The following is a 26,207-nucleotide window of genomic DNA, read 5'->3' as shown; positions in this document are numbered from 1 at the left end:
TTGGCCAAAAGAATAGATTATACTTATAATTGGGGGGAGGGGTGGTGAGAGACCAGCGGCAGATATCCAGCAAAGATTAATCCAGTACGTACCCCACCCCTCCACCCAGACATAAGGCCGTGGAAAAAGTCTTCTCCCGGACTACTCTCACCCATACGATCACTGACAGACGATCATTTATTAAAATAATCGCTCGAGCAACGATATGTTTTCGCATATGAACATTTTACAGCGCGTAAAATCCTTAAACATTGTGTGGTATCAGCAACTATTATTTTCTTTTCTAATTAACTCAGAGGAGCTCGACATCCAAAAAAGAATTGAAATTTAATAGGCAAGTTCCCACTGTCAGCTTCGTCGAAAAAGTCATTAAAAATAGATTACGCAGTGTTTACAATACCACAAAGAAAGCGTCTGGAAAAGCGGGACAATTAACATACTCGGTGTACCGCGTCGCTGGTCTGAAGGTTGAACTTATTAACTGTCGACTGTTCCTCAATTGCCCTCAAACCATGATATGACAACTTGTATCATGATAATGTGAAACCGCTGATTTTGTTTGATGTCTGCCAGTTAAAAAACACATAGATAAGGAAAGGAGAACTTAGATTCCGCTGCAATTTGGAGGTAAATTTTTAGTTTGCTGATTCATCATAATGTTTGCACACTTATTTAAACGCTTTAATTTGGAGGTAAATTTTTAGTTTCCTGGTTTATGATGTTTGTACACTTGTACGTATTCTGAGAACCACTGAAAGTGCCTATCGCATTCATAGCGAAACGTAGCCATATTTCAAAGCTTTTGAACAGCACAATCCCCCACGGTTAACCAAATGCAGTGAAGAAAAATTTCAAGATTTCATAACAAACGCTACTTCCTTATGATAAATCACTATTATTCATGTTTTAAAGAGTAAGAGTGAAGTTCGAGATTTTTGATGAAGCGCTTCGTATTTGCAGAGCTGTATTTTCGTTTTTGTTCTGTCATCAATTAATTCTGTATCGTTGCATGCTGTGTACGTCAGTTTAGCTGAAGCCAGACATGGAGTTACGGGAACAGCTTTTAAAACAAGTTTCGTTGAAGCCATTCCTTGAATTAAGGCTACGTAGTTTTTGTTAACAGAAGCTGTAGTAATATGATTGTATATAACCAGGAGCTTAATAAGAACGACTGAAGCGCGGATTTCCGATTTATTATCTAAAATTTATGATCAGTGCCGTTGTACCTCACTTTATTAGGCAATCATCTGGCTGCTTTCGGTTACAGCTCTTCTCGCTCTTGCTTTCGCAGATAGTCTTGCTTCCGTTTATTTAATTTCATTTTACTCCTTTTTTTGGACAACGTTCCCCCTTTTTTTTTTTTTAATCCCCACAAATTTCTCGATAAAATTGCTGAAGAAATGTCCTTCTGATAGGATTTCGTGAGAGGCTTTCATGTTAAAGTAGCAAATGTTTTTCTAAAGCTGCCACTCAATCCCAGTCCCCTTACGCTAACAGAAAGATCAATAAATATCATGAAGTAATTCCTTACAGCTGCTGATGTTGACTTATGTGCGCGCATCAGGGATACGTGATTTCATCCATACCAGATATATGGTAAGTTTAATATCTCTGTCACCGATTTTCCTAAATACTTAGCTGTGTTCCTGACTTTAAAATTGTCAGTTGAAGTTTGTCTGCGTAATGCTTAGGCCTGGAGGGCTGTATTTTGAATTTCTACGATTACTTTCGGTTTCGATGATATGGCCGCTCGAACATTAGCTATTTTCCACGGCGCCAGCGACTAATAAGGACAAATTTAGTAAGATTATTGGAGAGTTGTGAGCTGAAACTTGCTTTTTGTGAACAAACAATCTACCAGACGGTAAAAGTGCCAGGCGAATAATTATAATGTATGTGTTTACGGCATAAAGTGATTTGCATATTTTTTTAGTGCATATTTTATGTTTCTACGTGTTATTGTGAAGCGAGCGATTTTCAGTTTCCAAAATTTGAAAAGTAATACTTTCATTGAACTTTGATTGTCTGATTATGTACAAAGTTCAGCTGGTTGAAGGAAATTCTGCCGTCCAACTTGCGACACTACATCATCTACCTTATCTCGTTTGAATATTTTAGTTTTCGTGACGATTCCAGATTTCCTCTAAGGTGTTAAAGCTCTGTTTCTGGGCAGTTTCTTACAATCATATCTTTCTTTTATCATTGGTTTTCGACATGCCTATAAGTAGTTTTCAAGGCCAAAAGACAGACGACTTACAGTTGCCAAAACGAACAGATTTTCAACTCCTCCTTCCGGACCGTCTATTGGTGTTTTTCTTACAATGGCTGAACACACCCCCAACAATCCCACAATTTAATTGTTTGGCTCAGCATGTGTCCCCTCTGGGTTAATCTTTATCTTTTGAAGACGACATAACTTTTTCGTCAACCCTCATCTTGGGGCGATCTGCAGAATTTAAAATTACCTGTATCAGTACTTTTATTGTTTCAGATAAAGAAACGGTCAACTGCAAGTTAGTCTGATTCGGCCATATTGTTTTCAAATTATTTTACGTGTACGCTCGAATAAGTTTATTGGGTATTTTTTCCATAAATAGTGCTTTGATGAACCAGGATCAACCAAAGTATATCATTTATATTATAATCAGTGCAATTCACGCTTTGAAAACAGGATATTAAGCAATATTTTCCAAGTTCTGTTAGGCAACATTCAACATTGTACATGTTCCTATGATTTTCACGCTTTCACCTACACAAACAAAAATCTGCGCCTCAGTTGATATCTTGAAGGAAAATCGAACAATTCCATCTCTTTAACTCATTTCTAGAGAGCAGCAAAAAATATATCAATTCCCAGCTTTTAATATTAAATCTGTTTTAGTAGTTATGATTATTTTGTCAAAAATATATATCAGAATTCGTCTTAAAAAGTTATTATTAACATGCATAAGGCTCCTGTAGATGTCTTTTGAAAGTCCTCTTAGAATGTGGGCCCACTGGTTCACTGCCATTAACCCTTTAAACTCTAAAAGTGACCAGCCTCTAATTTCACCTTACAATATCACCCCTGAATCAAACATTAACTCTTTAACTCCCAGAAGTGATCAACATGAGACTTCTCCTAGTAATATTCTTACATTAACCAGCAAACAGGTCATGAGAATATTCAAACTTATCAGGAAGAAGTTATTATTTTGATGTAACACCAAATTCTGGTGATAAATTTACATGGAAATGTGAGGAGCAAGAGGGGAAAATTAACAATCAAGTCTTGGGAGTTAAAGGGTTAAGGTCACAGGAATCAAAGAAATGATCTGCAACTAAAAAAGCTCTTGATTGTTAGACAAATTTTCCTCATCAGCATGTTAGGAATTGTTCAGAGAACAGTAGGGAGAATGTACATACTGATGTTAGGGTGCCAAGGGTTGAGAGGTAAAATTGTAATCACATGCTAAGTAGATTTTTTCTAAGACCTTTATTTGGAGCTGTGCGTGTGCCAGAAATTTACTAGTAACCAATATATTTTATTTTGTTTTGTCTTGGCAGGTATTGGTACTAAAACAAATCACTGACTGGTAAATTTGAGAGGACTTAATACTCCCATAAAAACAATAACCTGTTACAAGAGGGTAACCATATGGCTTCAGGAAGTGAGCCTTCTTGTAAGGACCATCCTGCAGAGCTTGCCAAGTTCTTGTGTCAAACCTGTAATGATGTAGTCTGTAGAAACTGTGTTGTTAGGGAAGGTCACAGAAACCATAAGTACATGTCCATTCAAAATGCAAGTGCTAAGGAAAGGGAAGCAATCCAACAAGGCCTTGAAGATGCAAAGCAGAAATTATCTGGTCTTCAAAGATCAATTCTCTTGGTGTCAGAAGTGAAGAAGCAAGTAGAGGTGAGGGCTTTGGAGTCAGAAAGGGAGGTTGATCATCTTATTGATGAAAATATAGCAGCCTTGGAACGTAAACGAGCACAGTTGAAAAGAGATATTGCTGTGTTGCATGATGAGAAAGTCCAACAGCTTCTAAATCAAGAGAAGACAATGAGTCTTGCTTTTGAGGAAATCCATAATAAGGTAGAATGCACTGAACATGCACTGTGTCAAATGTCTGACTTGGAGTTGCTAACCAGCAGGAGCAAATTGTCTGGTCTACCTGATTTCAAAGAAGTTGCTTTGCAAGGGGAGCCATGTCGCACCAGTAATTTCTACATAGATGTGAATAAATCCTTGATGGTTGACCTCATCGTTGACAAGATGGCTTGTGTTAGGGATGAAGATAGTCAACAGCATGATCGGTATGTTCTCAGCATGCTCGGAGGAAAGAATGGACAGATGTTTTCTTCCAGATGTCATCAGAATGCCTACTTCATTGTTTCTGTCAAGGACAGCCAAGGAAGGAACTGCAAAGTTGGAGTAAACCAGGTGAAGGTGAACATAAAACCACCAGGAGATGGTGAGTTACAAAATGCCATCATGGGGAGTAAAGCTGAACACCACACCTTCTCTTACCACCCTAGTGTGATGGGAACCCACACTATACACGTGTATGTGACCGGGCATTGCATCACCAATGAACCAGTCAAGTGGAAGGTGGAATCTTCATTCTACATTCTTGATTCAACATGTGCTACTCTCCCGCCAGAAGTATATGACCAGGACAAGGAGTCCTTGACAGGGTATTGGTTCAAACGAGGTTGCCATTCCTGGCAAGTGCGAATTCTTACACCTGACAAGCTCAAAAGATCTTCTGACCACCATGTCTTTGAAGTGGGTGTCACTGATGGTCATCGTACTTGGCGCTGGAGTAATGGTATGAAGTACTACCCAAATTCCTCAGCAATTGTCAGCACAATCAGCAACTGGCAGTGCGGGGATTTGTTCTTGTTTTACCTTGATTTGGATTCGAAGCAACTTGTGATCTACAATCAGCGTTCACATGAGATGGATCACTGGGGTGGAATTCATTCTCCTATACGCCCCTACATCAACCCACAGTCAACTGACTTCTTTGGATTAAACTGAATCAATAATAATACAGGAGCATGCATTCACGCATTCATGTCCCCAGACATTAACTCATCTCCCAAAAGAAACCTCATGCATTTTAGACATTAAAAAAGTTGGCAGGAACGTGATAATAAGAATGATAATGAATTATGGTATTTGTTTACTGTTAGTATAAATTTTAATTAATATCAGAATTATAACTATGTGTTGAGTCATGTAGTAGCTATAAATATATATTGTATTCATGTTAGTGCGACACACTCTTACATATGCAAGAGTAGACCACTCACCCCAGATGACACAACTTTTCCATTTCTGTTTCCTGATTCCCATCCCGCACTTGGATGGGAAGCTAGTCCATAACAGTTCATGTACCCCAGTGTTTCATGTCATGAGTTGGTTTTGACAATTTGTTGGTTCTGCTTTTTAATTTTAGATGGAAAGAGTCACTGTCAGAATAAGGTGTCTTGCTCAAGAAAACAATGACTCTGATCAGGGGCCAACTTTTCAAAAGCATTCCTTACAAGTCCTTAAAAGTTGTATCTTGGTTGCCAATATGGCATTCTTGATAGTTTTAAAATTCAAACCTTGAAAATATCAGGAAAAGTTACAGAATACACTGATTTTTGTGATAAGAACCGCATTACTATTTCTTAGATTTTGTGTGGCTTTTTTCCTGTAAATTTACTGCAAGACTCAGTTGTAAACCCTTTCATCTTGTGTACAAGGTGCTAATCATTGGCCTGGCCTGTTTTTCTCAAATCATTATAATATCAGTAATGTAATAAATTTCTGTCAGCAACATCAATGGCATGTAGTGTCAAATAAGCCTTGAATGATTCTTATTTATCTTTAGTTAGTGCAGTAATGAATAGAGTGCCTACATGTCAAACATGAAGCAGTACACCATTTTAAGATCTATTTTGTGTTCACCAGTTAGCAAGAAACTTCCATTAGGCTGCCTTTTTGAGATATTTACATAGTTAGGAGTTAATTTTTTAAGCTCAATATTTTTTTAAGTCCTCTTAACTTAATGTTTAAATCTCACTTAGGGAAATCTTGTGTGGAAACCACACTTAATGGCTATTAAAGGACTGTAAGTATTCATTTCTATATTATATCCAAGTTTCATGAGTGAATTCATGTAAAAAAGAAAGCTGTAAGAGTCTGCAGGTATCTTAAAGAGTGTCCATTTGATGCAAAAAGTAAGGCAAGTGTGAAAGGGTGATGGTAAGGTGTTACAGAATATAGCCATTAAAAAGAGATGGATCTATGAGATCCGATAAAGTAGCAAGGTTTTGTTGAGTTTGCTGTTTAAACTGGGAGCCTGATTACCCGGTACCAAGTTTGCCGAGCAGAAGATGAATGGTGTGTGCTAAGGGGCAAACTAAGGGGGGGTCCTGGTGCCCATACCCCCCCTCCCCACCCATTATTTTGAATCAAGAATACGCAAACCTTATAATTCAGGCCCCAGTTGTTTAATGGATGGATAACATTATCAACTGGGTCATATTTTTAAGGGCAATTCAGTACAACTGCTTTGCATTCCTAATAGCAATGCAAATCTACAATGCTTTCATTCCACATAACAGAGCTTTGATAATAGATTTGGCTCTGATCCTTAAATTACACTCTTTATTGTGACAAAAGGGTGTACGATACAAAAAAAATTTCATATAATTGACAACAGATTTGTTTTAAAAGACAAGTTGTTATCCTCACTCAAAGGGAATCTTGATCCAGTGGGTAACCCACTACAATTTGTCAAAAATTATCTGCTAGATAGTGTTTTATCTGCTGGATATTGATTTATTGGTTGGATATGACCAGTCCTTTGCACCACGTGAATACGAACCCCCTGATAAACAAGCTAAAGCAGTAGTAACAGCCTCATTCGGAAAAATCCCAGCTATGATCTTAGTACTAATGTTCTCCAAAGATATTCTAACAGTTTAGGTTAGGATGTTTGAAATATAGAAGCAGCAAATTAGTTCAGATACACATTATGGATGAAGTCACCTAATGGAGGTCGCTCTTCTCTGTAGAGGGCCAGACATGACAGATGTCAGATGCATTTTGTAAGTATATGTGAGTCAAAGCAAATTACTGATCGGGAGCCATGATAGAATACCTACAGCCCTCTCTTGGCCAAAAGGACAACCCCTTTGGTACCTCGACACAGATTCCGCAGGTTTTCCTCGCCATATTGTATAAACGAAACGGCACAAAGTGAATTTGTTACCGAGGGTGTAGCTAGACCTTTTTTAGGTGAGAGTAAGGAGGGCGCGAACGTCATAGGAGTCTGAGATACGCCCCTCTCTCAATTCAAACGTATACAACCAAAGCAAGGGACTAGTTTAGTTTAAAATAGGACTTGCACTTCACCGTTTACGACACAATGTGCGCTTCCCCCTGCAAAACAACTAACAAGCTCACGTTGAGCTGTACTTTACGTTGATTTTCTTAAAATCTAACAACTAGGATAAGGAATTCCAGTTTGATGTCTTCTTTATTATGCATAATTTTTTTTCAAGTCTACCCAACGCTGTTATGCTTCTATGAGGCTGCATTCTTGGCTCCCTAAAATTTTTATATGTAGCTTCTACTGAATGAGGAAAACCCGATCACCCTCAGTGAACGTAGTCTGTCCACTCTTGGTGCAACTAATTAATAATAAAAAACTAGAAATAAGCAACAAATCCAAACTATAATAGACTCCAACGACTTCCTTCCAAATGAAACTTAAGTTATGCTTAAAAATTATCATCTTGTCTAAAACTACCTTTAAAAAGGACACCTACTGTTAAAAATTAAATGTTGTCTTCTATACAACGTTAAAAACAATTACTTCCTAACTCGTCATAAAGAACTCCTTCCATCGATGGTATTTAGTTGCTAAGCAACCTTTTTTCCGTATCCTTCGAATGAAACAGTCGGATGCTCAGGTCTTGTGCTCCACTAAGACAGTTTTTTCCTATTAAAAAAAAGCCAAAGCGCAAAAAAAATGCAAGGCTAATAAATTTGATTATCCTTAAGCGCGGAAAAATCTTGCACCTAATTGGTTGCAATTTAACAGATCAAAAGCAAGCGCTTTTTTATCTAAAGCTGATTACAAAGCGACATCATTGGCTAACTGGATGAAAACAAGACGGGAAATTTTGACTTCCAAATTACTTAAATAATTATAATTAATTAATTGCTAAATTAATATCACATAGTACTCATTCTCTTGACGCCAGGTTTGCAAAATGGTGTTATTTCGTCCTCATCTTCCTCTTTGTCTTCGTAGACACTGATTCGCATTTTCTGTGAGGCAAGCTCTCTTTCTTCCTCCTCATTATCATTTGGTGAATTGAAGTCGTTCAACGCAAATATATCCTTTGTATTTTTAAAGCCCTCACGTTCTCTTCTTTTTTGGCTGATTTTCTGGTAATTTAAGAAGAATGGAAGAAATTTGCATTCAATAACATGTTCTTCTCCATAATTTTATCGCTACATAGCCAAAGTACCCCTCTCTAAAATAAAGACCGTTCTCTGTCTGTCCTATATTAATGTTTATAGACTTCATAGATCCGATTATGAAAAAATTCTATACTTGCAACGCTCACGTAAGATTTAGGAAGAAAGCGACAAAGCTGCATCATATACATAGTTGGATCGTTTCCGTCTGAGGTAACTTGTCCGTCCTTAATCAAAATTTGTTTGGCGTTGAGATGCACCAACTAAAAATTACATCTCTCTCCCCCTCTCTCCCCCCCCTCTCTCCCCCCCCTCTCTCTCTCTCTCTCTCTCTCTCTCACTCTACAGAAAAAAAAATAATTTTCAAACAAGACTTGATTTACTTAAGAACTATTAACCAAAGTTAAGTTGTGGATATTTACCGAGCCGTCAAGCAGCCGGATAGAAATCCATCGCTAGCCACGGACACTGAGGTGAATATTTGTTTTAGTACAAACTAAAACAGTGAGATTATATCACACGAAGATGATTATAACTTACATATTCCTGCAACAAGTACAATATTTTCGGGCGCAAATCCCGCGCTTCGCTCGGAGGTGAATAGCAAAGGATATTCGGAGTTTGAGTATAGCCAGTCAGAGCGCGCCTTCAACGCATTCACTACTTCAGTATATTCTAATTCGTTATAACTCTCTTGCCTCATCTCCCACCCTGCGAATCTAACGGTCAACGAAGCATTTGTAAATACTAACCTTGTATAGTACGAAGCCAATGACCATAACTACCAAACCCCCAAACGCTGCGGCAGCGAACACTTTTAAAGGAAACTCGTTCTTTCGTGGCTGTGTCCCTTTAACAGCCGCGACGCCATCTTCTTCTTCTTCTTCTTCCTCTGTCTCCATCTCAAACTTTCCGATTTTTCCTCTCTTTTCTGACAAGATTTTATTAAACTCATCCGACGTTGCTGAAGATTCCAATTTCGTGTGAATAAGGTAATTACATACGATGCTTCCTTTCGTAAAGTTAACAACTTTTACGAAAAGAAAACCAGATACTTCTTTGAAAATATTGTCCAACGCGTCTTCTAAATCACTTGCTAATTTCGCAAACTCTTCCGAAGAAGGATCGGTTAATCCCTCAGTAAATTCCATGTTTATGATTGTAAGCTTTGCTCTCCACACTTTACTGAGTGTTGGACTGATAGGTTTTTCTGTACCACTGGTACGAATCACCGTCGTGGTCGATTCAAGGTACATCGATGTAGTTGACGATAATGAAGGAGATGATACAAACTTCTTTGACGGTGCTGCCGAGGATGATGGGGATGGTGTTGATGAGGGAAGACGTTGTAGGAATGAGAGGGGCAACGATGATGACCGAACAGATATCGATATCATCGATGATGGAGATGGCGACATTGATGATGATGATGATGAGGAGGAGGAGGAGGAAGATGACGACGACAGGGGAACAGACAGCGACGAGGACATTGACAACGATGATGATGACGAGGAAGACGACCAAGCAGAAATCGATATCACCGATGATGGAGATGGTGACATTGACGATGATAATGATGATGATGATGAGGAGGAGGAGGAAGATGGCGACGACAGGGGAATAGACAGCGACGAGGACATTGACAACGATGATGATGACGAAGAAGATGACCAAGCAGAAATCGATATCACCGATGATGGAGATGGTGACATTGATGATAATGATGATGAGGAGGAGGAAGATGGCGACGACGATGATGATGACGAGGAAGACGACCAAGCAGAAATCGATATCACCGATGATGGAGATGGTGACATTGACGATGATAATGATGATGATGATGAGGAGGAGGAGGAAGATGGCGACGACAGGGGAATAGACAGCGACGAGGACATTGACAACGATGATGATGACGAGGAGGATGACCAAGCAGAAATCGATATCATCGATGATGGAGATGGTAACATCGATGATGATGATGATGAGGAGGAGGAGGAGGAGGAAGATGGCGACGACGGGGGAAAAGCCAGCGACGAGGACATTGACAACGATGATGATGACGAGGAAGATGACCAAGCAGAAATCGATATCACCGATGATGGAGATGGTAACATCGATGATGATGATAATGAGGAGGAGGAGGAGGAAGATGGCGACGACGGGGGAATAGCCAGCGACGAGGACATTGACAACGATGATGATGACGAGGAAGATGACCAAGCAGAAATCGATATCACCGATGATGGAGATGGTGACATTGATGATGATGATGATGAGGAGGAGGAGGAGGAGGAGGAGGAAGACGGCGACGAGGGGGGAATAGACAGCGACGAGGACACTGACAACGATGATGATGACGAGGAAGATGACCAAGCGGAAATCGATATCATCGATGATGGAGATGGTGACATTGATGATGATGATGAGGAGGAGGAGGAGGAGGAGGAGGAAGACGGCGACGAGGGGGGAATAGACAGCGACGAGGACACTGACAACGATGATGATGACGAGGAAGATGACCAAGCGGAAATCGATATCATCGATGATGGAGATGGTGACATTGATGATGATGATGAGGAGGAGGAGGAAGATGGCGACGACGGGGGAATAGACGGCGACGAGGACATTGACAACAATGATGATGACGAGGAGGAGAAATGCGAAGACGAGGATGAAAATGACGATGAAGATGTCTCTATCTCAAACTTTCCGATTTTTCCTCTCTTTTCTGACAAGATTTTATTAAATTCATCCGATGTTGCTGTAGATTCCAAGTTCGTGTGAATAAGGTAATTACATACGATGCTTCCTTTCGTAAAGTTAACAACTTTCACGGAAAGAAAACCAGATACTTCTTTAAAAATATTGTCCAATACGTCTTCTAAATCATTTGCTAATTTCGCAAACTCTTCCGAAGAAGGATCGGTTAATCCCTCAGTAAATTCCATGTTTATGATTGTAAGCTTTGCTCTCCACATTTTACTGGGTGTTGGACTGGTGGGTTTTTCTGTACCACTGGTACGAATCACCATCGTGGTCGATTCAAGGTACATCGATGTAGTGGATGGCAGTCGACTCGATATTCCAAGCTGTCCACTTTTGGGTTCAGTGGAGCCGGTAGAATGAGAATGAGAAACCAACGAACCATCTCCGCCAAAGGCGGTGACTCCTATAAACAAGGACAGCGTAAATTGGTAGATCGGTTTTCATAATGAAATCAAACAAAATCGTTACATAATCTGCAAAAATGACAATCTTTTTCTTTCTCTCTAATCATGAATAAGTTTGGTCGTCCTAGATTTAGAGGGAACGTTCCGGGTTCTTTTACAAGTGGTCTTATTATAATTACCGTGAAGAACATATGAATGAGCTATTGTCAAGTGGCCATTAATTTGCATCATAAGCTCCACGGACAAGTCACGATTGTTTTAAGTCCCATACGATAAGTAAATAGACATTTTTAACTTAAGTAGTCGGTAATTGCGTAATATTGTTTCTGTCTCACCGAAGACTCGAGAAAACAAAGCCCCTTGGCTTTTTGTCTATGATTGAATAAAAAATAGATTAACTGACACGCAAGTTAAAATTTTTCTCGTCTGTTTTTTACTTACGAAACCCGTGGTTTCCATGCGTTTCTATCCCTGAATTTTTGTTATCATGTTAGACTCTGCTAGGTATGTATCTAAGACAGATAGTTTGTGTGAAATTTTAATCGGTTTTCTCTTTAAAAAGTATATTTATCAGACACTTAGCGTCCTAGACAAAAAAATTAAGTATTGTTTTTATCGCAAGTATAGAGCAAGGATTTCATCGCTTGTGACGTGCAGCTCACTTGTGCGAGGATTCAACATGGCGATCTCAGCTGAGCGACTTAAAGAACAAGGCCGGAAACTAATTTGGTGAGAATATTTTCACAGCTAACCTCTGAATTTAGTAGTCTGGCATTAGACCACGACACATAATTATAGTCATCAGGTAGACCTAATTTTAGCTCAGTCAAGGTAAAAAAAATCATCTTACCAAATTTATCATTTCGATTTGATTCGAACCTTTCTCTTGACACAATGGGTCTAGTCGTGAGCTCGACCCGCCCGACCTTAATTATTTTTCTTATTATTTACAGAAAATTCTATCATCGACGTGAGACATTTTTGTCTAGCTGACTATCTTGACTCATAGAGCTACTTAGCTGGTAATTTATAACTGCTGGCTGGATTCCTTTTGCATCTCTTAAACGACTGAAAAAAGATCCTAATGTATTTAACACAGTACTTCTACTGAGCGAGACAGTTTTCAGCAATCTTACCTCTAAAAAGGATTAACAAGGGAATTGCCACATTCCACAGCAGCCAAACGAATTTTTCCATTATTAAAGAAAGATCAGATCCGTTGTCTTTAACAGTCTAATCTCGCGATCAGTGAGACTCGTAAGTTATTTCAACGGGGCCTGGAAGACAAAATTCAATCAAGACACTTCCAAGTTTTCTCACGAGAATGTAACATAAAGCCGCATTGTTTGCCTTCTAACGCAGCAGGGATCAATTCAATCTGTTGACGAACTAAGATCATTAAGTTGATCCGTTGGCAAAACAAATCATACTGAATAAATCCGTTTATCTATGTGAAATCCGATCGATATTTTCTCTGTAAGTTTTACCGTAATCTGAACTTCCTTATTTAAATTAACATGCGGAAAGATAACTTCGAGGTCATGTCTGGACGGGTGCCAAGAAAACATGTGTGAAGGAGAGAAACTATCATAGCTTAGAAGTGCGTTTCAACGCGATAAAATTAAATTAATTTTACATCATGGACTTCAACATGATTAATTATCTTTAAATTACCTTGAGCTTGGCAAGTGGCTTGGCTTTTCTCAGAGGAGTCAGTTATTACTAAGAAAAAAGAGTATCTACTCCAACTACGTGTGGTGTTTCTGCGCAAAAGAGAACTTTAAGTCGCATTGACTCTGATAAGTACTGCCCCTGGATAGTAATTGTCACTTCTGGGCGACATCGTGGAGCCTGGACAATGATCTGTGTTTATGATTGCAGTTAGACCGTAACAAGTGCTTGAAAAAATGCAATGACCCGAAGTTAGGTGCAAAGAGGGCACCGCGTTAGTATTGGCAGTAGTACAACAATTTGGTTTTTTTGTACGATGTTCCATCTTTACTATTCAAAGCTGTCACTCATCAACTAATCAACGATTAAATTATGAGATAAATTATATCGCGTGATACCTGAAGAGGGCGATGCCCAAATTAATATCACGCAAAGAAATTGAGAAAGAATAAACTAATTGTTCCAATAGAAATGCACCAAAAAATAAAAACAGGCTCACGTTTTGATTTTATTGCGTATACAACCATGATCTTTAACAGAATATATAGCGTAGCCAATCAGATAGCAGCATCTGTAAGTGAAAGCTCGTAGATTTATGCTAAATTGGTGTAAGAATATTAAGAACGCCTCTGTTAATTGACGGACTCATGACTGAATGACGTAAAAAATTTATTACTGTGACAACGGGTAATGCGATTCGACAAAGTTCAGAGCCACCTCGATGGGAGGTTTAAAATTTTCCGTTTTTACTTGTGGCTCCGTAGGCTTGGTTTGCCTTGCATATACAAGCACTGGTCTTGTATCTATCTCATTCCTCGATTCTAGTGCCTTCTCCCGCCCTAATCCAAGCCATATGACTGAATGACCGAAACCAAACTCGTTAGGTAGCATAATTCAGTTTCATTCTAGCTTAATTGCTGTAAGACCATTTTTGTTACTGGGATACCTGTGGTAGCCCAGTCATAAAATGCCTTTTTTTTTGTCGTCTATTTTTTTTCCTCCGCCACAAAATGGAAAAATTGCGCAATAGTACCCAGTGGTCATTGGGCCCTCAACACCATGACAACTAACTGTGATCGAATGAGGTGTTCACATGCTGATCACGCGTGTTATCTTGATGATGATTGACGTTGTCATGCACGGACAGGGCCGGGTCACATGACGAACCACGAGATGTTTGCTTGTAAAGACTCTTTCGTCTGTCGTTTTGTATTTCAACGTGTATGAATTACAACCACCTAGAGCATTATGGCGCAAACGCTCAAAATACTTACAGACGCATACACAAGTCGTATTGTTCGCGGTCAATCCACACTAAAAGATGTTATTGAGCGGTAATTTTGGAACGGATTGAGTCGTGAACGCTTGAAAGCTATTAAAGCCTTGAATGCCTTGTATGCCTTGTATGCCAAGTATGCCAACGTCTTAGTTGAAAAACGTACACTTGTTGTAAAAAGCAAATTCTGAAATCTGAAACCAAACTGCATATACTCTGTGCAATCTACTGAACAACACTACTACCGTGAGACTGAAGAACAAAACTCTAATGGATGCAAACTGCTTGTGAAACAAGCGACTAAATACAGGAATGGATCCGACCTGTGATTGGATGATAAAAATAGTAAAAGTTAATAACTTATATCTTAACTCCTTACACGTGAGTATGGTTAACCGCGTGTCTCGAAGCGGAACAATGAAATATCAATGTGAAAACACCGATGAGTCAAACAAGAAATGGCTACTTAATGGCATACATAATGAAGAGAAGGCAGAGTCTAGCTTGTTCAGCGAGGTCGTTCAGCGATATTCCGGCGATGGAAAAGTCATCTGCTGACTAGCTCCGCTGACTAAATTCATTTAGTCAGTTCACGCGCACGACCAGAGACTGGAGCCATTACTGTATTTCACCGCAGACAGGAATAGCTCCAACTCAATTTTAATAATTTTTTTTCAATAATTTTAAAATAATTTTTTAAACAGTTTTGGAAAAAAAAAATTTAAAACTAAACTAGTGAGCAGCGCTGTGCGAGCAGTAGTTTTAAAACAGATGAAGAGCCCGATGAATGGATTTGTCCTTCATGTGAACAATAACCTAGAGAATCAGTTTTCCACGAAAAAAAAACTCCCTCGATTGTGGCTAAGCCATATTTCTCCAGCAGAGCATACTGTAAATTAAAAACATCGGTCGCAGCGTCACACAACATTGCGTGATTTTCCAAACGTGAGATGCAGTTGCTGCATTATTTTAAAACTTAGGAAGCCCTGTAGTTAGAAAAGAGGGCTTCATTTGCCAGCACTGTAGACTTCAACTTAAGAAGAACCTAATAAATCGCTCTTTCAGTTTTTATCTCAGTGTATGAATTATTTAGCCAGAACGAAAAAAAAATTAATATACGCATGAGTTGGAGCCATTCCTGTCTGCGGTGAAATACACGAATGTCTCCAGTCTCTGGTTGTCCGCCTAAACTGACTAAATGAGTTTATATATATATTTTATAAAATAATTCAAATAGTACGCGCGCTCTGATTGGCCATAAAACCATTTTATATGAGCGTATGTAAACACGGTTTTCGTTCCTCTTTCATTAGTTATTTTACACGCTTATCTCGTGTTCTCCCAACCTCCCGCGTGTTTACATCAGGCTATGTAAACACGGAAACCATTTTACATTTCTTCAATATTTCACGATCAGAAAGGTTAATCTTATGTTTGTTTTCATTGTAGTTGTATGGATATTCCTTTTTAATAAATACATGATCCAAAATCCTGTGTTTTTTGTGTATAATGTTATTATGTTAAGTATTGTTTACGCAATTGTCTTGTCACAGGCGGCCCATGCTCACGCCTCGAGAAAAAGCCAACGATTAATTCATGAACGCGTCACGCGCTGTGTGACTCAGTGTTAAGTTACGAGAGGAACAGTTGAAAATTTGAACACGTTATAAAGAATAGTATAGGAAACGAAATATAGTCGATTTACAACGATAAATATTTCGAAACATGAAAATTTTTCTCGTAAAATCAATAAAAACTACTCATACCCTGTGTATCCGTTGTAGTTTCTGGCGATTTCTGCCGTTTTAAGCTTGCTTTACCATCACTGTTATTCACGTAATCTACTTTTATTACGTTGGTAAAATCTGTACATCACACCAACCAACTCGCGTGCAAAGTAAGAAGACTATATTGAAGGCTTGAAATTATATTACGATCGATTTTCATCAAGTAATGGGCCAGGAATTTTCCACAATAGTGCAAATAATCGTGAAGGCTGATCGCGGAAAAGCGATTGCGTGACGCTCGGTAAGCTGCAAGATAACATGTTATTATATACCAGACGTAAAAACTCTTCAGATTCTCAGTCTGCATTTTGTACCAACTCTGCATTCTGCAGTCTATATTTCGTATCCGGTCTGCTGTCTGCAGTTTGTACTAACAGGTATCCGTGGCACCAATACAGTTAATTTTTGGTTACATTTATTCGCACAACACACACAATCTACCACAAAATACCTGTGTGTAAGGTAATTCGACATTTTCGTTCTTTTCCGCGTTAATACTCTTCTTTCCTTTTGTAATAATGTAGACCATTTACAATATTTCAAGTAATCCACCCAGCCTACAAAAAGTAACTTGGCTAGACTTGAGCTCACTATTTCAGTATACTAGTTCGACACCCGTAGTATCACTACACTTGATTCCAAGGATCCAGTACCACCCAGGTATCCCAGTTACCCTGCTCACAGGGTCTAGTTCGCTTGTAGAGAGCTTCAAAAGGTTTTACGAGCTTTATGAGTCGGAGGTAGGTTACGAAAATTGTGATTTGATTGTGATCTCAGTCGTCTTTGCTCTGTCAGCTGATGATGCCTATATATGAGCCCGTAATACATGAGGTGTTCTGAAAATAGGCGTACACATAAGGTTGAAGTAAGTAACCGCTAGTCCAAATGCGAGCCTTCAGCTCGTGTATCCTTGATGTTTCCACGACCCTTTGTCGTTTTATAAAATTTTCAAAAACGTTTCGATTCATCGCAGGTTTGAGTACGTTACTCTTAATTCTAGTTAGCTAAGGATATTATCTAAAGGTATGCCGCGGAGTAGAAGTCGTAGCCGCTCTCCCCGTGGCAGAGGTAAGTCTCGAAAACATCAAGTATTTTTTTTTGTTTCTCAACTGAGAAGAGGAATTATTTGTAATCGTAATTGAAAGAAATAAAGCTCTCTTCAGCGTTATGCTTTCATATCCTACTTTGACAGTTTTTACAGAACGTAGACGTAGTCGATCACGTTCAAAAGAACGAAGAAAAGATGGTAAGTACCCAAATTGGATAGTTCTGATTAAGATCTGCTCTTTGGACACTCGAGCTAAGTTATTTTCTCAGAAAGTTGGAAATGTGATCGTCATTTTGAAAATTAAAAAAGGAAATGGGTCCTTGAATAAGGGTTAAAAAAAATGTAAAACGTGTTCACCCTTAAACCCCTAAGAGTTAGACCAGAATCTAATTTCTCCTTACAATTATACTGCTGAATCAGCCATTAAGATCACAAGGATAAAGGAAAATGATCACCAATCTAAGAAGCATCATTGTTAAAAGAATTCTCCTTGTCAGTACCAAAGGAAATGTATTGAGAAGAGTATGGAGAATATGGATGTTGATGTTCGAGTGTAAAGGGTTAAAGTATAAGAATGATTTTGGACACAAGAAATCTTGGTTAATCTTCCTTATGTGAAGTATTTCTAGAAATGAGGAGTTAAACTTGTTTTTGATGTTTTTTTTTTAATCAAGAAATTTAAAACAAGAAACAAGGGCCCTTAACATCAGAATTGAAATAAGACATTTGTTCCTTGAATGGCTAAATCTAATGTTAAAGTGAGATTTTAAAATTTCATCTTGTGGATCAACACTATTTAAATTCACCTTGCTTATATATGGCCATTTCATTAGTAGATCGCAGACGAAGCAGATCCAGGTCACCAAAGCGACGAAGACATCGCTCTTTTTCAAGGTGCAGTGACAGATGCATAATTTTAGTTTGTCAGCATGACAGTTTTGTGATTAAGTAGAGACGATTTTGTCTTGAAAAAGCCTTGGATATTTGTGGTTCAGATTTTTATTTCCTGTGTTGCATTAAACTGTTATCATATACCACCATGAAAAATATCTTAATCAAAGATAAACATTAAACATAATGTGTGTTGTTAATTAAATGCAATATTAGGAGTAGGCAGCCAAACCTTCTGTGAGTAAATACCCTTGCTGTCACTCACCACTGGTCATTTTCCATGAGAAGTTGAACTGTACATTATAGGCTCTTAATTTTAGGTCATAGATTGTTTTCACTTTGGAGTCTAATTAATTTTCAAATGCATGTGTTAACCCTAAATACTTTATGATTTATGGTTTCTGAACCAGTAGAACATCACAATGAGAATCTCATATCATTTTGAAAGGCTTATAAAATTATCTTGCTTCTTGGAGGTTAAGACAGTTAGACAATTTCAGGCAATGGAGATAAATCATATGGTTGGATTTGCAAGCAGGCATGATAAAGGGAATCTTATGTTTTAATTGGCTTACAGAGTGCCCACCTCATTATCAACATTAATCCTGTTACCTACACATAGCTTAATCACATACTTCAAAACTTTTGGCCAACTTTTTTTTATCATGTGAATAAATGTTTTGGGCAGTTTGGGTAACAAAAGAGTCTTAAACACATCTATATATATCCAAATCAAAGAAAGCTCTAATGTGTTTGATATTATTTTTATAATTGGCAATTATGTGGTGAAATATTTTAAGCAGGGTTGTCAAAAAGATTTAAAGTAGAAGGAGAATGTGAGAAAGTAGGCGGCACTGGGGGTCAAAGGCCTCCCATGCTAGGTGGGGGGTCTGGGGCCACTGAGGCCCCCAGCAGGGTACAGGGGCGGTGGCGCCTGAAGCAAAATGAATGTAGGGTTTTTCCACCAGCTGAAATTGCCTCTCCTTGAAACAATTTTCATATGTTTGCACTAATCTAACTGGCAACAGTTAACATTCCTTTTACCACTCTAAGAAGATTTAAACATTTTTATTAGTGAGTTCAAAAAAAACAATTTAGTAGTCATGTGTCAGTCAGTCAGTCAGTTTAGTAGTCACATGTGACACACAGCACAAATTTTTTTGTGAAAGAAAAAAAATTTGGAGTACCAGTGCTTTCCTGCAAAGTGTACAGTAAGTGTAGAATTGAAAGAGACTACTGGTTCCAAACAGGATTCCATCTTCTTTTGATTTTTCCTATGACTCAAAAATACTGTTGCTATCTTGCCATCAGTACAACTTGAAATCTTTATCGTATTTTGACCATGAGAAATTATTTGACGTGATGTTGCTTATCAAAACAATGGTGAATTTCAGAATTGTATCAAAGTGCAAATGACTCAGAAAGTGCTAGTTCAAGATTATTTCCCATTTAGTTTTTAAGTGAGATACCAAATTAGTATCAAGCATTAGTGAATTAAAGAAATTCGGAAAACAAACTAATCCAATTAGCACACAGAAAACTACAGGCAACCATTTTGCATCTAGTCGTGTCGGCGGGCATTGGATCACATCTTGTGAAAATCATTGAGAAGCGTTCGGTAATACAAAACACTACAGTATGTGTGTTTTTTTTTCTTTATCATTACTCCACAATATGAGGCACTTCATTCTTGGTTTCAGTAAATTCAAAACCTTTCTTTTTTCCTTCCGTTTTTTTTTTTTTTTTTTTTAACCGATGAACTGTAGCCGGCGCAACTGAAAAAGTAGCCGGTGATATTGCCGGTTGCTGGTGCTTTTTGACAACCCTGTTAAGCATGTTAAAAAAATCTTTTATTGAGCAAGCTTTAGGGATAAATGTTTATCAATAAGGGCCTCATTCCCTCTCTCTTTTTTTTTGCATCTGAATGGATGTAGGCTAATAGTATCATGGTTTTTAGAGACAAGGACACACCATTTTAAATGTTAAGATCCATCTTAACCTAAAAAGCTTACTCATATTGTACATAAAAGTTTTCAGTCATGGTCATCTTTGAGGGGTATTTAATAGGAGTTTTCAAACACAGTGTATTCAAAAGAAAAATTTGTGATTTGGAAATGAGGTAGTCACGTGTAAAAAGTGGTAAAGAAGAGAGGTTTGAATGTATGTTTTTTCGAAATTAAATCTTCTTCCTCTTTTGTTTTAGATCCCCTTCCCCAAGAAGACACAGAAGGTAAATACATTTTAATTTGTAGTTGAATACGACTTTACACTGGCAGAACTACATATAGAATCTCTTTCTGCGTAAATCTTTCCCTTTTTGTCTTTAATGGAGGGAAACAGGAGATTCTAAGTAAAACTCATCATAGCACGGATAAAAATGAAGATGGTGCTTAACCTAGAAATGACTAAGTTGAACCCCAACCATGAAAGAGAGAGGCAGACAGTCTTGCAAATGCATCATCTCTTATACTGCCTTCATTATGAGTTTAATATCTTTAAATTCTGTCCTTACATGTACCATGAGGTATTAAGTCATATAGCACCAGGTCCTATGCTGGTTGTTTTTTACCTAAAAGCTACAAAACTATTTGGTAAGTGGAGGACAAAATTATGCCAACTTACTACCTGGAAGAGTGGAAATGAAAAGACTGGCAAACAAATGATATGAATTCACATTTTTCGATCAAACCTTTGTAACTAGTTGCATTCTTCAGGTTGCCAATTAAGTTAGGTTATCTTGAACTGAGTGCCTTACACCTTTTTTTCATTCTCAGATATTTTTTGCCAGATATGGGACATAAAAGAAGGAATTGTACTTTAAAAAAGTTCCTTTCCTGAATTATTTCTCTCTAAATTTAACCTTATTGTTGCAACTGGCAGTTTACTTTTAAGCCAGCTATTCATATTTAACACTGAAGTATCTCTTGATTCTTCTAGCCACTTGAGTGGCTTACAACAAGTGTTTAAAGCCATGAATATCACCTACGCCATGGTTTTTCAATGTGTGGACAATGCTGTCCATCAGATATCCACTTGGTATGTTTTGAAGAACAGACAAAGTATCTGCTGTTATGTAAAGTTTTTTCACAAATTATCCACAAGCTGAGTCAACACAGAATCGGTCATTAGGGAGGGGAGAGGGGGTGTGGGTTGCCCAGTACTCCTCTTTGACCTACAATAATTTTTGGTAAAGTCAATATCATGTTAAAATGTTTATTTCAGGTTTGAGGACACAGGCAAATCAGGTTAATCTAGATGGCTTTAACCTTTTTCAGTGCTAGATATAGTTGTATATTAAAGACCAGTCTTTTTTGCTGCATGATGGCAACCCCTTTGTGAATAATTTTAGGTTTGCCAACGGAAATCATGGCTTTATGATGGTTCACATACTGGACACAGTTTCAGAGATTCACATTCAAGCTCTGACTGTGTGATTTACTTTGAATTCTGCCACTCAGGAGTAGAAATGGAAACCAGGAAACTGTCTGGGAAACTTAAAAATGTCTACATGGGTTCCATGTGATGGTCTAATACTCTATCCATTCTTTGCAATGGGAATAAGGATACTATACTTCTTGCTTCTGAAACCAGGTTGAGCTCTCGATCAGCCATTATGTAAGACAAAAACCTACCGCTGTTAGAAATTTCATGCACTAAGTGATAAAAAAAAAGTACTCATCAACTGGCTTACAATATTAGTTGATTACTAATTCTTTGTTACTCTATTTGCAGATCACAGTCTCCAAGGAGAAGGAGGTCCAGGTGAGGCAAAATAAAAGACCATGCCAATAGTCATATGCTAAAGAAAGGGCCTTGAAAAGTCAGGAATGAAGGCAACCCTTGGCCATAGGGTGACAAACCTGAAGATATTTTACATGGAGTTTGATTTATGTCAACTTCATATTTGTGTATATTGATTGTATTTTCATTTTATCATGGTGGGGGAACTACTTCAAATCTAGTTTTTTGACCATATGACAACAACTTTTGCCACTGAGATGAAGATTTCCAGGAAAATTTCTTTAAATATTGGGACTCATTTATACTTGTTCAGTTTTCAATTGTGGTTTTATGATTCTATTAGATCATCATCACCTAGGCGCTCCAAAAGATCACGTTCAAGGTGAGTGTTTGACAAATCTGTGTTCCAGGTGCTTTAAAAGCCCCTATATTATATTTTTTGTATGATTGTATCAAAGTGATATTTACCAACATAAAGTTTATAAAATTGGAGATGCGCTGGCTTAATGGTTAACCCTTTACACCCTAACATCAGTGTGCATATTCTCTATACTGTTCTCTATACATTTCCCAATGTGCTGGCAAGGAGAACTTGTTTAACGATCAAGAGGTTCTTCAGTTGATTATCATTTCCTTTATTCTCATGACATTGATGTTTGATTCATGGGTAAAATTAAAAGGAGAAATTAGATGCTAGTCACTTGCAGGGATTAAAGGGTTAATATAATAGACTTAGGGTTGAGAGGTCTGCTTTGGAGACATAGCGGGGTCATTGTATTGTGTTCTAGGGCAAGACACAACTCTCATGGTTTCCCTCTCCACCCAGGAGTATAAATGGGTATTGGACAAGCATCTCATTTTGTGGGGAAGCAATGCTTAGAATTGCTACAGAATCTAGGATGATTAAGCACTGGCTGAATGAGTTACTTGGCTCAAGTGCAGACTGTACTGTTAATAAGTATTCATATAAAAATTAGTTTGAAACCATTAACTCACAGTGAGTGGATTTTAACCTCCTGCTTTAAAATAACAAAGCCGATTTTCTCCTTATTGTTACCTCCTCATCTAACCTTTGTTTCCCCTGATCTAAGAATGGCTAAAGTAGTGATTCTAAATTGGACAATTATTTCTGTTGTGGTCAGGTCTGCAGAGAAAAGGAAGGCAGATAAAAATGATACATCAACAGAGGGTGACAAAAGAACAGAAGCCTCAGCAGGTATGGACATACTCTTAGACCTTTAACCCATGACATCAGAAGGTAAATTCTCTAACTCATGTTAATATGTTTCTTTTTTTGGTCAGTGATGCGAATGTCCCTTTGTAGGTGATTTTTTTAATTCTCTACCTGTCTGTTTTTTACAGATTTTTTTTTCAAATTAAGGTAATTTTATCACAGACTGAACACTCCTTGAAATGGAATTGTTACAGAGTTGTCATTAGAACCCAGTAGATTGCAGAAACTGCCAGCTGTCAGACCAATTATTGCACCAGCTATTTTGTAAATTGTGATTAGACAGAAAATGAGTACTTTTGAACTGATTCTAACACTAGTGTCTGGCTTAAAAAAAGTTACTCAAATATTGTCCAGGATGCTAGACATTGCACTTTAGAGAGTTTCAAATTTTACATTTTTTTCAGACCCCCCTAGACAGGCAGTTTGCTTTGCAACATGCCATGCTTGCTACACAAACGTAATTCAATTAAGCCACCTACTCAGTTCAGATCATGCATCTATTACATTGTTTGATGACAACCCTGTGTTATTCAATAACAGTATCATTTAATGTAACCAGGACATTGCATAATCTGTCCTTCAGTTGGCATTAAACATTAGTGATCCTTTACACTCGTCATTATGATTATTTCCCATTTATGAGTTATGTATTTCTTTCCTTTTCAGATGTTGAAGAGATTCCTAATGAAGATGAAGAAGCCATGATGAAAATGATGGGATTCTCCAATTTTGATTCAACTAAGGTTGTTGTGATCTTCAATACACCAGTTATTTTAACTTAGTACCTAATAGGGTCAAACCTCGATTATCTTGACTTGTGGGGACTGGGCTTAAAGTTTGGATCATGGAGAGTGCAGTTAGCTTATAATTGTTCGTAGATAATGGGACCAGAGCAAGTCCAGATAATCAAGGTCCAGATAATCAAGGTCCTGATAATCAAGGTCCTGATAATCAAGGTCCTGATAATCAGGGTCCAGATAATTGAGGTCCAGATAATCAAGGTTTGACAGTAAATGGAGGCATTTCTTCACAAGAAAGCAAACTAAAAGACTTTTACAATGATTGTGTTTCCTTTCCAGGGTAAACATGTGGCAGGAGCATGTAATTCAAGCTACTCCAGTGTAAAAAAAGCTAACAAATACAGGTAACTGCATACAAGTATAAGTCTAATGTCTTCTTATTTTAATATTTTAACCCTTAACAACTGGCCTGTGTGTTCAACATGTAATTTCTCCTAGCACTATCAGTACATTATCCTGGAAACAGGTACCTAATAAGAATGCTTAAGTTCATCAGAAAGAGGATTTTACTCTTGATATAACATGATTCTGTTGCAAGTAGAAGAAAGAATCATGAGTCACATTGATCAAGCAACAATAAATCCTTTTCACCCTAACATCAGTATCCATATTTTCCATACTTTTCTCTATACATTTCCTTTGGTATTGACATAGAGAATTTTTTTTTACAATAAAGGCTTCTGACGTTAGTGATTATTTCCTATATTCTCATGATCCCAATGAATGATTTGATAAAAGAGGAGAGAAGTATAACTGTAAGGAGAAAATACTACTACTGTAAGGATAAATTATGTGTTGGTCACCCCAAGGGTTTCAAGAATTAATATTTCCCTTGGTAGAAGAGAGGATCATTGCAAAACAAATATTTGGCTCCCAGGAGAATTGAGCAGATTTTTTCTTTTGCATTTTTCAGAAGGTTGACTGTGTCATATTCATATTCATTTTGTGTTGCTTCTTCTTCAACAGACAATACATGAACAGAAGAGGAGGGTTCAACAGACCACTAGACTATGTTAATTAGTTAGTTCTTGTTTTTTTGTACATCCAAGTCACTCAGGGCAAGCAAGTGGGTCTGTCATGAGTTCCATCCATATTTCTCTTTTGAACTGATGTTGTAGTTAGGTTTTAACTAACAGAAATCTAGGGCACACTATTCTCAATCCTTTTTGTTTTTGAATATGTTTCATATCACCTTTTCAAAATATTTTAACCCTCAAACTCTCTGGAGTTTCTTCCAAATTTTCAATGTATTATGGAAGAAGAAGATAGTGAAAAAGAAACAAACCTGTCAGCCAAACGGTACTATGTTGTACCTTGACCTAACTTTCTTGATTAATTTAGAAAAGAGAAGTTCTAGGTGTAGTCAATTTTTTTGTAGTTGAAGGGTTAATGTTCTACCCTTTTCATTTGCTGTTTTTCAAAATCTGTTTGTTTTTTGTTGTCTCTGTTTCAAACTGTGGTACTCATGGCCACTTTTTCTTTAGTAACTATAGCTTTATGCCTCATTTCCTTGTTATAAAATTTTCAAGGCCAGCATTGTATATAACTGTACATTATTTTGAAAAACAAAAAATAAAGCATTTCTGAAAACTTTGATTCTTAATCATGTCTCTGGTGTTAGGGTCAATTTTGAATGAGGTAAGTTAGAGAAACATTTGCTGTTGAACTCAGAATACTGTATATTGTGATTACCATGTCATGAGCAATTACACTGGAAATCAAGACATGTTAGAGAACCACAAAACTGTACTCTAGTTATTGTTGCTGCCTTACAGTTTTGTTATCTTGGGTCTGATCGGCCCCTTTTCCATACAGCATCAATCCAGAAATAGTTCTAGTGTCTAAGGATTTTCTGGTCTCCTTTGCAGCTGTTCTAAACAGCGGATGGTATGCAAAGGTTAACAGTTATTTCTTCCTGTGGTGTTCCTGCAGTGTCATCACACCTGAAATTTTTCTTTTTGTAATTTTCAAACCGTGATGCATGACATTTCTTAATTTACCTTTAATTATCATTTGAAATTAGTTATTTTTCTCTTCAGAATAAATGAAGGTAGTGATAATATGTCACTCTTTGCGGTCACTCTTTGTGGAGAGAATGGCCACATAAACTGGTAATTAATGT

General features: G+C 37.7%; 3 protein-coding genes across 5 annotated transcripts; 2 read left to right on the top strand and 1 right to left on the bottom strand.

Moving 5' to 3' along the window:
* Positions 1-345: 345 nt before the first annotated feature.
* Positions 346-6,293, top strand: LOC131781645 (E3 ubiquitin-protein ligase TRIM45). The gene is made up of 3 exons (XM_059098346.2): positions 346-627; positions 1,534-1,596; positions 3,547-6,293. Exon 3 carries the CDS (start codon positions 3,638-3,640, stop codon positions 5,021-5,023), a length of 1,386 nt encoding a protein of 461 aa, XP_058954329.2. The 5' UTR covers positions 346-627; positions 1,534-1,596; positions 3,547-3,637; the 3' UTR covers positions 5,024-6,293.
* A 1,205-nt stretch (positions 6,294-7,498) lies between these two features.
* LOC131781643 (serine-rich adhesin for platelets-like) lies at positions 7,499-13,604 on the bottom strand. Of its 2 annotated transcripts, XM_059098343.2 has the most exons (4): positions 13,312-13,604; positions 12,774-12,914; positions 9,220-11,636; positions 7,499-8,434 (listed from the first exon to the last, which is right to left on the bottom strand). In XM_059098343.2, exons 2-4 carry the CDS (start codon positions 12,832-12,834, stop codon positions 8,219-8,221), a joined length of 2,694 nt encoding a protein of 897 aa, XP_058954326.2. In that variant the 5' UTR covers positions 12,835-12,914; positions 13,312-13,604; the 3' UTR covers positions 7,499-8,218. The 2 variants fall into 2 exon arrangements, with proteins under 2 accessions (XP_058954326.2, XP_058954324.2); XM_059098341.2 differs by lacking the exon at positions 13,312-13,604 and having other exon boundaries at positions 12,774-13,177.
* Positions 13,605-17,243: 3,639 nt separating this feature from the next.
* Positions 17,244-25,681, top strand: LOC131781667 (U4/U6.U5 small nuclear ribonucleoprotein 27 kDa protein). Of its 2 annotated transcripts, none has more exons than XM_059098389.2 (10): positions 17,244-17,439; positions 17,564-17,617; positions 18,256-18,313; positions 20,514-20,540; positions 22,043-22,072; positions 22,395-22,433; positions 23,194-23,267; positions 23,952-24,028; positions 24,365-24,429; positions 25,052-25,681. In XM_059098389.2, exons 1-10 carry the CDS (start codon positions 17,397-17,399, stop codon positions 25,104-25,106), a joined length of 522 nt encoding a protein of 173 aa, XP_058954372.1. In that variant the 5' UTR covers positions 17,244-17,396; the 3' UTR covers positions 25,107-25,681. The 2 variants fall into 2 exon arrangements, with proteins under 2 accessions (XP_058954372.1, XP_058954371.1); XM_059098388.2 differs by having other exon boundaries at positions 18,253-18,313.
* Positions 25,682-26,207: the final 526 nt, after the last annotated feature.

The sequence above is a fragment of the Pocillopora verrucosa genome, chromosome 1 (genome assembly GCF_036669915.1).
Source record: "Pocillopora verrucosa isolate sample1 chromosome 1, ASM3666991v2, whole genome shotgun sequence".
Lineage (NCBI taxonomy): Eukaryota > Metazoa > Cnidaria > Anthozoa > Scleractinia > Pocilloporidae > Pocillopora > Pocillopora verrucosa.
The sequence above is the reverse complement of the archived record's forward strand: the minus strand, read 5'-3'. Positions and strand labels throughout refer to the sequence as shown.

What these genes read in the sequence shown, in the direction of transcription:
- LOC131781643 (XM_059098343.2), bottom strand. Translation starts at nt 12,834, where the DNA reads ATGGAAAAATTCGTTTGGCTGCTGTGGAATGTGGCAATTCCCTTGTTA. An exon ending in CTTGTTAATCCTTTTTAGAG is followed by an intron (nt 11,637 to 12,773) that starts GTAAGATTGCTG and finishes CCTTGTTTATAG; the next exon opens with GAGTCACCGCCTTTGGCGGA. An exon ending in TTGGCTTCGTACTATACAAG is followed by an intron (nt 8,435 to 9,219) that starts GTTAGTATTTAC and finishes TTAAATTACCAG; the next exon opens with AAAATCAGCCAAAAAAGAAG.
- LOC131781645 (XM_059098346.2), top strand. Translation starts at nt 3,638, where the DNA reads ATGGCTTCAGGAAGTGAGCCTTCTTGTAAGGACCATCCTGCAGAGCTT.
- LOC131781667 (XM_059098388.2), top strand. Translation starts at nt 17,397, where the DNA reads ATGCCGCGGAGTAGAAGTCGTAGCCGCTCTCCCCGTGGCAGAG. An exon ending in CCAAGGAGAAGGAGGTCCAG is followed by an intron (nt 22,073 to 22,394) that starts GTGAGGCAAAAT and finishes TGATTCTATTAG; the next exon opens with ATCATCATCACCTAGGCGCT. An exon ending in AAGAACAGAAGCCTCAGCAG is followed by an intron (nt 23,268 to 23,951) that starts GTATGGACATAC and finishes TTTCCTTTTCAG; the next exon opens with ATGTTGAAGAGATTCCTAAT.